The sequence below is a fragment of the Pantherophis guttatus genome, chromosome 1 (assembly GCF_059756535.1).
Source record: "Pantherophis guttatus breed Tessera chromosome 1, ASM5975653v1, whole genome shotgun sequence".
Classification (NCBI taxonomy): Eukaryota; Metazoa; Chordata; class Lepidosauria; order Squamata; family Colubridae; genus Pantherophis; species Pantherophis guttatus.
The window spans coordinates 60,240,749-60,253,555 of record NC_142063.1 but is presented as its reverse complement, the minus strand read 5'-3'; the positions used below and the strand labels follow the sequence as shown (position 1 = coordinate 60,253,555).

At 33.6% G+C, this 12,807-nt stretch overlaps 1 protein-coding gene across 1 annotated transcript in view; it reads left to right on the top strand.

Moving 5' to 3' along the window:
- SCFD1 (sec1 family domain containing 1) overlaps positions 1–8,273 on the top strand; it is a 45,595-nt gene extending 37,322 nt beyond the window's left edge. Inside the window, exons 20-25 of the mRNA XM_034417960.2 lie at positions 1,064–1,117; positions 2,129–2,181; positions 3,416–3,449; positions 4,828–4,893; positions 6,192–6,260; positions 8,061–8,273. Of these exons, the coding sequence (XP_034273851.2) occupies positions 1,064–1,117; positions 2,129–2,181; positions 3,416–3,449; positions 4,828–4,893; positions 6,192–6,260; positions 8,061–8,084 (300 nt within the window). The 3' untranslated portion in view covers positions 8,085–8,273. The remainder of the gene's footprint in view (positions 1–1,063; positions 1,118–2,128; positions 2,182–3,415; positions 3,450–4,827; positions 4,894–6,191; positions 6,261–8,060) is intronic.
- Positions 8,274–12,807: the final 4,534 nt, after the last annotated feature.

Below are 12,807 nucleotides of genomic sequence, written 5' to 3'. Positions count from 1 at the left end.
CAGTTTTTGGATTGTCCTAATTTTCTCTTGTTACATAATTCTGCTTCTCTAGTTTATATTGCTACTAATACATAAAAACAGTTTCTTGAAATAATGTTTTAATATTATCACAAAATGCCTGGGAGACTTGATTAAAATAGCCAGGTTGTAATTATTAGAATTTTTAGAAAATTAAAAAAAAATCTTTATAAAGAAAATAAAAAAGGGAATACTTTTTCCATCAAGAAATGTTATCCAAATTATGTAACTCAAGATATCCACTTTTTCATTTTGCTGCTACTTTGATAGCATGCAGAATATCAAAGCAGAGTAACGGCAGATTTCTTACTATTCCAAAAATTGTCTTCATTAAAGCTAATGCAACTTCATATTTTAAAAGATGTGGGGGGGAAAGAGAAGCAAAGTAGTGTTATCCTATCTTTGAATTAGAAGCAGCATATCACTTAGTGATTATACATATTTTATCTATGCAATAACAAATACTTTCAACAGATTACAAGATGTGCTTTGGTTTTATAAGCACCAGTGACTGCACAAGAGGCTAAATCAGTAATCATAAAATTTATACTATCTGAAGTTGCATTTGTTGAAACATAGCCGGCTGCATCCATAAAAAAAGATTTAGAAATGTGTGGCTATTGTTACAGGTATTAGTGGTGAATAGCATACTCTAATTATGCATTTCATTAAAAAAATATTTTTTAATTTGTCCTACGTTATATTTCTGCTTCATTAATAACACAGGATGTTGCAGAATTGTATACATTTCTTAATTTCAGTATTACCCACTAAGCTTAATTTTAAAAAGCAGTGCCCTTTTTAAAAAATACATAAGAGTACATCTCCATTATCTGTTACTGTATATTTGTTTTATCATAAAGTCTGAAGTGGTCAAATGCTTTCTTTAGGGGAGCAAGTATGAAGGAATTGTATTCAAACCACATGATGATTCAAAAAGAATTAGTATCTAATGATAATAGAGCTGAATAATGATCTGAGTATGTGTTACTGTTTTAAACCACAGCTCTTGCAATTCACTTAAATTAAGGTACTTTTTTTATAGAACCTTCCAGCAACCCGCATTTTAGATAACCTTATGGAGATGAAGTCAAATCCTGTAAGTATAGAGAATAATAATTACAGTAGATTGAATTAATATATTCCCAAAAATTATAGTGCTCTTTCAAATACTATCCATGTAATACAATAGAAAGAAAATCATGGAAGTTCCTATATGAATCACTTTAGACTCTCACAGAGTTAACAGATGCAAAATGATAAATAATAGGTAATCTTCAGCAATCCATTGTTTTCCAGAATAATTTCAATTCTCTTCTTGGTTATTATGTTCAGACTTTAAAGATACCAAAATCAATCCAAGGTGGTTGAATTATTTAGATATCAGATAGAATTTTGTAATGATGCCTATGGGCATTGGAGTGCACTATAGATATAAAGAATTAGTATCTAATTGATTTTGAAATCAAAGGTGAATCCCCCAAAGATCATTTGGCTTGTTATGTACCTTACAATTTTTTAAAAATATAGAATGTGGTAGAATTAATATTTTCTTCTTAAAAGGCCATAAACAAAATTGATCTATTTCTTTTTTTCTTGCTTTGCAAAATAATGAGCATAGAAGCAGAAAAACATATTGCAGTCATCAATGCTAATATTGAATTGATTTTTTTAAAAGAAAGGAAATATTTTATATAACAATGTTAAATCCAAAAGTGTCCTAATATCTCACACCTTATAAACAAACTTCATTTTGTTTTAAATGTAGAATGAAAGAAGAAAGATTTTTTATGCTATATTATTTGAGCATTAAATATATTTTCAAAATAGAATAGATTATAATTACAAAATGTACTTTGGTGAAATGCAGCAACATGAAAACTAGGACTATTTATCATTTTATATTCTTTCAAATAAATATATGAATAGTATGTTTTGAAAGATTTAGCAACTGCGAATGTCATGACTCTCCTTGAGTGGCAGCTACAATAGATACTTTAGTTCTTTGGCTGAATAATATTTTCAAAATATTTCAATGAAATGTAAATATATTGGGAAATAAAAAATAAGATAATGAAAATGTGTTCTAACCAATTTTCTCTTTTAATAGGAGACAGATGACTATAGGTATTTTGACCCTAAAATGTTGCGAGGTAATGACAGGTGAGTTTGATACTGTTACTTAAGGTTTAAAAAAATGGCAATGTGCAGACACTAATTAGTGTAAAAATATGGAATAACATAAAAATGTGATATTCCATTTCACAGTTTATATTAAATATTTGAATATCTATTGTTTAGGCATATTTTACCTAGTTTACTTATTTGTTCTTTTAGTTACTGCTCTTGTTGAACAGTTTGCTAAATATCCAAAAAAAAACCCGACTTTGAAATGTCCTTACAACAGTTCATTTAATGGCCATTCGAAATTACAGTGGCAATGAAAAAAGTGACTTGCAACCACTTTTCACACAGCATCCCCAAGATCACATGATCAAAATTCAGCCACTTACTAACTGGCTCATATTTATAACAGTGGCAGGATCCTGTGATCACTTTTTATAACCTTCTGACAAGCAAAGTCAATGTGGAAATCAGATTCACTTAACAGTTGTGTTACTAACTTAACAACTGCAGTGATTCACTTAACAACTTTGGCAAGAAAGGTTGTAAAATGGGGCAAAATTCATCTAACAAATGTCTCACTTTGCAACAGAAATGTTGGGCTGAATTGTGGTTGTAAGTCAAGGACTACCTATATAGGCAGAAAGCCAGCTGTATGACCCTGGGCCAGTCATTCTCTCTCAGCCCTAGGAAGCAAGCAATGACAAACCAGATCCAAAAATGCTACCAAGAAAACTGCACAAACTTGTTCAGGCAATGACTAGGAATAGACTTGACTCAAAGGCACCCTCTAAAAAATAATTTAAGAAATTACCTATTTTTAATGTGAGGGAACTTGACCAAGAGCAGTTAATTTAAACTTAGTATATATTTAGGAAGGGACATAAAGAAAGAAACAGAAGAAGAATGTGTACAGATAGATGTAAAATTTGTCCAGTAAAACTAGGGTAAATAATCTACTGGGGAGGGGGTAGCACATTTGGAATGCGGTATGCACGCTAAGACATGTGCAGTCAACAAATTCACATTTACCAACAAAAATAACTGCCTAGGATGTTCTGTGACATTCCAGTGCAATATCTATATGATGCTGAATGCTAGTAGTTTCCTTTGCAGAATTTCAGCTTTCTATTAATTAATTATTACAATGATTTTTTTTAAAGTTGGGCCTAACAGGAATCTTAGGGGAACTGGACATTTTATGCTTAGTATAATTCAAGTTATTTTTCATTTTTGTTCATAAATACCTTGTTTGATTTGGTTTAAATCGCAGCTCAGTTCCACGAAACAAAAATCCATTTCAGGAGGTAAGACTGGTTCATGTTTTTTTCACACAATTGGTGACAAAAATTGGCTTTAAGTATTTATTTAAGAAAATTTATATGACCACCCAACTCAGCCTCAGCAACCGACTCCAGGTGCCTTACAAGGATAAAATGTGATAACTTACCGTATTTTTCGGAGTATAAGACACACTTCCCCTCCCCAAAAAGGGGATGAAAATTTGGGTGCGTCTTATACACCAAATGTAGCCCTGCCCACCCACTGGCCCCAACCTTTGGCCTCTGCCTCCCAGCAATTTGCCTCCTTGCAGCAAGCAGCAAGAAGAAACAGCTTCTTTCAGCTTCAGCACAGCCTAATTAGCACAAGTTGTTTGTCCCTTGGATCAGCCTCCTGACTCTCAGCTGTTTCAGGATGCAGGGATTGGCGTTGCCTATTGTTGTGCGGGCCTCTTCTGCTTGCTGCAAGGAGGTAAATTTCTGTGACCAGAATGTATAATCCTTCTAACTTCAAAAAGTTGAGTAAGTATTCTTAATTCTTTTTCTTTCCTTAACTCATAAGGATTTCATGACAAAATCTTAACATAATACCCTGTTCTTAAATTTATTTTCTTAAGACTCACTTATCATCAGAAATGTGATTCTGAACAAGTATATCTTAATGAGTAGTACAAATAATAATTACCAAAAATAACATTACTTTTCAGAGAAATGGATGACCCCCCTTAAAACATTCTAACTGCAGCTTTATGCATGTCTCTTCACTTCAACTAAGTTCTACTATAATACCCATGTGTAGATAATCGAGAAGTTACCAAAAGTTGAGGATAGAAACCAAAAATAACATCTTTTCATTGTCTGCTGCTCATTGAGGGGTTTTATATCTTAATGAAATATATCAAGAAGACTTTCAATTTGAGATATAGTTGAAAGTTATCTCGCAAAAGTGTTAGCCCTGCAGGGTAGTTCAGAGAAGAAGCACATCCAAGAGTGTGCTAGTTCTGTCTTTATTGTAAGGTTACATTAACAAAATTTTGCAAAACTTAAAGTATTTCCCACCCCCTTTTTCCTTTTCGTCTCCAGAAAATTAGGGAGGGTCCCTTTCTGAAATGTTTCCCATGCCATCCCCCCTTCTTTGGGCTGAGACATCTTTTATATGCCAATTGTCCCCTCTGGGCTCTCTGCTGTCTCCCAAGGTCATTCACACTTACCATTACGAAAAGCTACTTTAATCTTACTACCAAATAAATAATAATCTCTTCTCTAATAGCCTGAATTTTATCCAGGTATCAAAATCCTTTCTTTCATTAGTCTAGAATGAACTATTTTGCACCTTGTGTATATTCTAAACTCTAGGGTGTACTAATATCTATGGTAAATGGTTTTTTTTCCCTTTGAATCTTAGGCAATTGTATTTGTAGTTGGAGGTGGCAATTATATTGAATACCAAAACCTTGCTGATTACATAAAGGTACGTACGTGCCTTTTCTTCAGATAGTTGCTTAGGATTACATTTCTGTTTTTCTTTTTCTTGACATATTATCTCCAATAGTAGGTGGGCTGTGTGAAGCTCTGTTCTTTTCAACTGAAGATGGAAAAAAATATGTGCCAATATGTCCCTTTACTGAACTGAACAAAAATTTAAAATGTCCATATTAATACGTACACATAGAAATAATGAGGTGGCTAATTATAGAGTTTTGCAAAACTCTAAATATCATCTATGTCTATGGAAATTCTCAGTCATCCATGTCATGGTTGTCCTAAAGGTGCTTTTTCAAGGGGCAACTGGACTTTCTGGTTTTTCTTTGAAGACGTTTCACTTCTCATCCAAGAAGCTTCTTCAGCTCTCCAAGAAGAAGCTTCTTAGATGAGAAGCAAAATGTCTTCAAAGAAAAACCAGAAAGTCCAGTTGCCCCTTGAAAAAGCACCTTTGAGTTACAGACTTCTAATATCCTTTTCCAGCAAAACATTCCATTATGGTTTTACTGTAATCTGGAATGTAAGTAATATATGCTCCTATTATTAAGTAGTAATCTGCAAATAGGCAAATAAAACCGTCTGTAGAATTATCATTGCTTGCTTTATCCACCCTTATTGTTTATCAAGGATAAAATATTAAGCAAATTAAAATAAATGCTACTATAAAATAGCTTTTATATAACAAGTTTTTTCTCCTACAAGCCTCCTTAATATTTTCATACTATGCATAACAATTATTTTTTCTATACATTTATAACATTTATGATACCTCTGCCTTTTGTAATTACCTTCAGTTTTTCTTTCCAATTTCTGTATTTCATTAATGTCCCAAGTTTGATTTCATCATTATTTTTTATAAAGATAATGCAATGTTCATGATAATTTTTATGATTGTACCTTTGATAATAACCATCATGATAATTTCATAATATATGTAATAATTCTATTGTATTGATGCAATATAAGTTATTATGTTGATAATATAAACCATAAAATATAATTTTATGTTATCTATGTGTCATCTGATATTACTGTGAATGATGTGATGAGCTATATGCTATATAACAAGTAGACATATTTCTTTTACTTAGATACATTCTTAATCCCTTCCCCCCATAAACAATGCCTTATTGCTTGTTGTCACTAAAACAAATGAAATTACAGATTGTATCTGTGCTGTGGTTCTTCAGTAACCTGTTTGCTGAAGTTGCTGAATTGATGTTATATCTTATTCCCTTTTAGTTTAAAATAATTAACAATGTCTTATTGAAATTATCTTTTTCATAGGGCAAACAAGGTAAACATGTCTTATATGGCTGCAGTGAACTCTTTAATGCTGCAGAGTTTTTAAAACAGGTAAGATTTAAATTAAAACATAATTTTAAAATAGATTAATATGCAGACATATAAAATATGTTAGTGAATGTATTCAAGCAGTTAATATGTTTTATCTTAGACTCATTCCTAGAAGATTCAAGATTGACTTAACAAGGTGCTGAGCACTGATATACAAGAAGCAAGAGGCATATTCCTATTTTATTATAGGCCCATGTGTTGTTGTGTTGAAATCAGTAATTAGTCTCTTGTGAGAATCTTTTCAGGAAGAGGTGCAATGGCTCAGTGACTTAATGACGCTAGAGATGGTCTCTGCTCCAGTGGTTCAAGTCTTAGCATTGTGTGTCAGGGTGAGCTCCTGTCACTCGCCTCAGCTTCTCTCCACCTAACAGTTCAAAAGCATGTTCCGTTGTGAGTAGATAAAATAGGTACAACTTCGGGGAGGGTGGGGGGGACTGAGCTGGTGCTCCATGCAGGCAGTCAGACACCTGTCTTCTCAACCTTCCTGGTTGTGGCACTTGTTGGCGAGGCAGGTCCGAGGTGGGAGGGAGCCTTTGATGCTGCTGCAGGAAGAGCTGCTTGTCTTTCTATCTGGTACGAAGCCAGCTTGTCCTTTTGTGGTGCGTCATGGGAAGTGCATGAGCATTATCTACAGCAGAGCTGGTGCCTTGTCAGCCAAACTACTACTCTGCAATAGTATTGTGGTCTCCTAGTTAATGTGATAATGCTAAATAATAATAATAATACCACCACCATCTATTCAGGAAACCTGTCGTTCAACACAAAAGTCTCATACTTGGTCATAAGATACTTGGTTGATACCTAGAATGCTGTCAGCAACCCATATCAATCATCAGCGCCAGTCAATGATATTTGTGATACATTTTTAAATGTTCAGTTGACTGAGTTTCATGTTTAATGAATAAAAGAGATGATAATAATAATAATACCACCACCACCTATTCAGATAACCAGACATTCAGCACAAAAGTCTCATACTGCTCCTATTTGCTTTTAGTACAGCAGTCTGTGCATTCATTGCAATAGGGAATGTCCTTGACAAAGTGAAGCACCTTAGTATATCTAAATCTTAATTCTGATGAATTTGTCAAAGTGACCTTACTATTACATATAGTACATATAAATCAGTAACAGGAGTACAATATTTTTTTCTCCTGGTGCCCAAAATGTTTAACTGGTCAATTTGCTTAATATTGCTGAACCTGTTATTTTTTATGTATATTAAATCTGCATAGAGTAGTATCATGATGCAGTGATTCATGTATATGTAGATTCAAAATTCATTTGCAAACACATAAAATGTGGTTTAATTTTTCCATATACTATTTAATTGTTCGGTGGAGCAGCCCTTTCTTCTGTGGGTTTTACCTATATTCAAGAGGCATCTCATAGGATTTGAAAGAATCCTATATATCACAGAATGGCATGCAGTATATATCTGATAAGTCCTGGAAATAAGGGTTTTTCCCAGGTAGTTTGACCTGATGGAAAAAATAGACGGTGTAAGATTGGGATAAAGGACTAGAGCAGGAAAATGTAGAACAGATTTTGCTGCCTGGATGCACCATTGAGTAAATGAATGAAAAAGGAAACTGTTACGTTTTGTGTAAGTACTTCTCTCATGCTTTTGCCTCCCATGGGGAAGGACCTTTACCCATGAGAAAAATCAGTTGTCTTGAATTTTAATCATTTCTGTTTGTTCCTTTTTTAGTAATAATCAAGCATTGGGGTTTAGTCAAATGTCCTTTTTGTGTTAGAAAGTAATCCGCAAACTAATTTTATTCTTTTTTTTATATTTAGCTTTCCCAACTTGGACAGAAATAGGACAGAAAAGGAACATTTTGACGATGTTTGAAAAAGAGATCATGGTAGCTGATAACATCTTTACCTGTGCATATATTAAATTTCAACTCATTTATTTGTAATTTTTATGAAATAATACTCTGTACTTATATATAATGCATTCCACACGCAAAACATATACTTCAAATAAATTACCAAATTTGAATTATGCTTATCTGTTTATGTCTGTTTCTTCTGTTCATTTGCAGGCAGTTACATTTGGAATGTAACTCTTTTGGGGAATTTTTTTTCCTGAACTATTAATAGGATCTTTCCCGACTTTAGACTTGGGCATAAATGCACTAAATATATTTCAAGTATATTTTTAATTTAGCTTATTTACATTAATAGAAAGCACATACGCCTAAAATTATTTTACTTTAGCCAGATCTCTAATAGCTAAAGGTATTCAGTAACTTGGGCAAAGATTTGTTTATGCAATTTAGAGCCCATCCAACTTTATTTACTTTTTACATATTATATTCAAAGTGCTTTTTGGTTCAGATTCTACTCACATTCTCCCAAGCTTTTGACATTAGCAGGTCATTTTATTTCACTGTTGTAGAAAAGGCAAATAGATTTCATAACTGAATGAGATTGTGACTGATCTGACTAGCTACCGCTATTATGTAGTTCAGATTTATGTTACCTGTTTTTCTGATTTTACAAGGCATAAATTGTATGCCTGATGATTAGCAACATAACTAATTGTGGTGTGTTTTATGGTTCAAAAACTGTCTCCAAGTAGAAATTTTCCATAGTAACATAATATTTCAATGCTTTGTTGATTGAATTATTTTAATCTTGAAGTGATGAATTCATGCCTAAGCGGTTAGTTCCCATCTACCAGTCTTTACAGCCATTTCTCTCATCTAGTCATAGACTTGATTGATTCTCCTTGAATTACAAGATGATGATTAGGATTGTGCTGTCCATATATCAGAATTAGGTTGCCTTTTTCTAGTATGTAAAATAGGAATATGGCAAATTTATGCTGTATGGGAAAAGAAATTCTTTACTACATGATCATTTTAACCAACTTTGTTTCCAGACTAAGAGGGCAAGAGAAGGAAGATGGGAGAGTCGATAAAACCGCTTTGGTTACATGTAATTCTTTGGAACTCGGAAAAAGTATTGTATCTTAGCAAACATTTTGATGGAACAATGTGCCGTGTATTTGAAATTTAGGGAATTTAATAGTTATAAAAAGTTCTATTTCCAAAAATCACTTTGAAAGATGCAAACAGGAAACAACTACAGAATGCTGCTGCAAAGTTTCTCCCCATCAGAGTCCTGAACAGATGAGAATTCTTGAACTGCTTCTATTTATGACATTAAATTTGACAGGTCTGGCTAACATCTGGATGGGATTCTTCCTAATAATCCTTAGACATGCCATTCTAAAGTCTATGATAGAATAGAAACATTGAAAAAAGGTCTAATAATCTATATTTGGCTGAAATATACAACAAATGGGAAAGCTTTTTCTATGAAGAGAAAAACAAGATACACATCATGGATCCTTGGCATTGTTAGGTTACAATCAGTAGGGTGTATAAATGAACCAAGAAAAAGTGCTTTGCGTAACATTGCTAAACTGAGAAAGGGAGTACAAATCTGCCTTTCATTTGATAATTAATGCATACAGACTTTAGAAAACCAGCTTTCTAAAAAGAAAACATTTCCATAATTATGAAACTAAAATTTTCTTCTAAAAGTTGTGTTAATACTATAACTGCCGCATTATTTTAAATGAAGGATATTATTTACAGATTTGATGTTATCAAATTATTTTCTGTTCCTCCAAGTAATTATACGTTGTTCTGTCTTTCCCTTAGCATATGGCCATATTTCTGTGTTGATCATTTACATTTTAGGTGCTGCAGTCTCCAAAATATCATTCTTTTCACCAAATTATCAAATTTTATAATCCACTCATCCATACTGGCAGGAGTTTTAAATCCCATTACAATATTATACATTTTGTCCTTGTAGCAAAACGAGCAAGGATTCATCCATACAAATACCAACAACACTGGTGCTACACAAAACAAGTAAGTCAGCAGCCAGTGACAAAAATATTCAGTGTCCTAGGTTTCTGAGAAACGCCAGATGTCAAAATTATTCTAGTAACCAGAGACTATGGTTTAGCTGCAGCAAGAACTACATTCTGTTCTTCTGTTTCTAATAAACTTATTCCTTTGATTGTTAGGACAGTTCCAAAGTGTGACAGTCTGATTAACTAGAGGAAAAGATAGAAATACTTTTTATTCAATTAAATCTCAATAGAAAACAAATAAGTTTCTCAATAATAGCAGATAAGCAGATACACAGATCCCTGTTTATGTTATAATTCTAACTTGAATCTTAAACCTATCTCTACTCTCCAAAGAATTGATGGAAGTTGCATCTCTAAGGGTGGGGAGGCGGCTTTTTTCATATTGAATATTAAATTCATGTTAATTTTTCAATGTAATATTTGTCACTAATAACAAATGGGTGAATCTCATTAATTCAGATATCTTCCCTCTAAGTGCAAGATATTCTTCATCTAAATCAGATACTTGATACATCATATGGATTTTGTATCATTCCACCTCCATCTTTGTTTACTTTGGAATAAGTGCACAGTGCATCAAGACAGCAGCATGTAGAGGATCAAGAGAGTAGCCCAGTTTTCCTGCCCTCTCTCGGTTTAGAAAATTGCATACTTGCATGCAGTGGAAAGGCTTTTTCTTTTTAAGAAAAATACATTATCACCAAGTGTTTAAACGATTTTTTCCCCTCCCCCTCGTGATGTAGTCCCACTCAATCAGACTATTTATATTGGATTCAGATAAAAACCTAGAAGTTGAACTGCACAGTGAATATTGCATAATTTAGCTCTAAATAAAAATATCATTTTTGGAAAATGAAAGAGGGAGCAGCTGGAGAGAACAGCAAGAAGAGACCTATTGATCAGTAATGAAATAATAAGCTATTTAAGAAGAAGAATCCAAGAATAAAATAAACATTACAGTTTTATTTTTACCAGATGCTTTGAGGTGACTGAGCTACTGAACAGCAATGGGTTCCATATTTCTAAGTCCTGCTAAGAGCCATTTCAGCTTTTGATGTTGAATACAGATAGTCCTCGACTTACAATGATTCATTTAGTGACCGTTCAAAGTTACAACGGCACTGAAAAAGTGATTTATGACAGTATTTCACATGACCATTGCAGCATCCCTATGGTCACATGATCAAAATTCAGATGCTTGGCAAGTGGTTTATATTCATGATGGTTGCAGTGCCCCGCGGTCATGTGATCACCTTTTGTGACTTTCGGACAAGCAAAGTCAATGGGGAATTCAGATCCACTTAACAACTATGTTACTAATTTAATAAATGTAATGATTCACTTAACAACTATGGCAAGAAAAGTCATAAAATGGGGCAAACTCACTTAACAAATGTTTCACTTAGCAACATAAATTTTGGGCTCCATTGTGGTCATAAATTATGGTTGAGGACTGCCTGGACGTAGTTTAAAAGAGGCATAAACATGCAAACCCCCCCTCCTATATACTGTATTTTTCGGAGTATAAGACGCACCTTTTTACCCCCAAAAAGAGGGTGAAAATCTGGGTGCGCCTTATGGTCTGAATGTAGCTCTGCCCAGCCTGAAAAAAGCATCTGAAACCTCCATTTGAGAGGCTGAAAAAAGCCTCTGAAACCTCCGTTTGAGAGGATGAAAAAAGCCTCTGAAATCTCCGTTTGAGAGGATGAAAAAAGCCTCTGAAACCTCTGTTTGAGAGGATGAAAAAAAAGCAAGGCACAGAGCTCACAACCAACAAACCTGTTGCTAAAGTTCACCTCTGGGAACAGCTGATTGGGGGTATTCCAGGAGGCCGATTCACACCCAATCAGCTTTTTCCTTGTTTTCCTCCCCAAAAACTAAGGTGCGTCTTATACTCCGGTACATCTTAAAATCTGAAAAATACGGAATACTTAATTTATGCATTTCAAATATTCAGTTTTTAATGAAGGAAAATATCCTTCATACAAAACAAAACAAAAACACTTTATATTATGTCTTATACACTTCCAGCTTTGCAGCTTTGAGATCTGATCTAATTCTTTTGAACTCCAAAACAACAAGACACAGAATAGATCTCTTTGATTTCCAGAAATGTTTTTGTAATGATCAGATGCCTGAATGGACTTCCCATAGACCTGGCACTCAGCACTTAGGATGCTCTGAACTATCTCTGACCTCCAGCATTCTGAGATCAATTGAATAATGCCAACACTGAAACAATAGCACAGTTTTGTCATTTAAAATGACCTAATGTATACCAGGAGACCATCTTAGAAAATTTAACTATATAGCAGCAAGCTAAAGAACCAGTCCCAAACTAAAAAGCCAGTAAAAGCAAATAAAATTTTGTTCTAATCTATAATTTCTTCTTTGTGGCCAGCTCTAGCTATAACTCTACTTGCATTCCTCCAAAGAGATAAAGAGATAAAGGTTTTAAAAAATCACTATATTTGTATGCTGAACACAGAAACACACATGCCCTTAGCAATCTAAAGGTATTTGTTGACACCCATGGCTTGAAAGTCTTTTAACAACAATAACAAGAACCAATATAAATTACAATAGAACAGTAGGAAAACAGAGAAATAACAAAAAAGCTAAAAGTGCAATTCAAAAAAAGAAAAT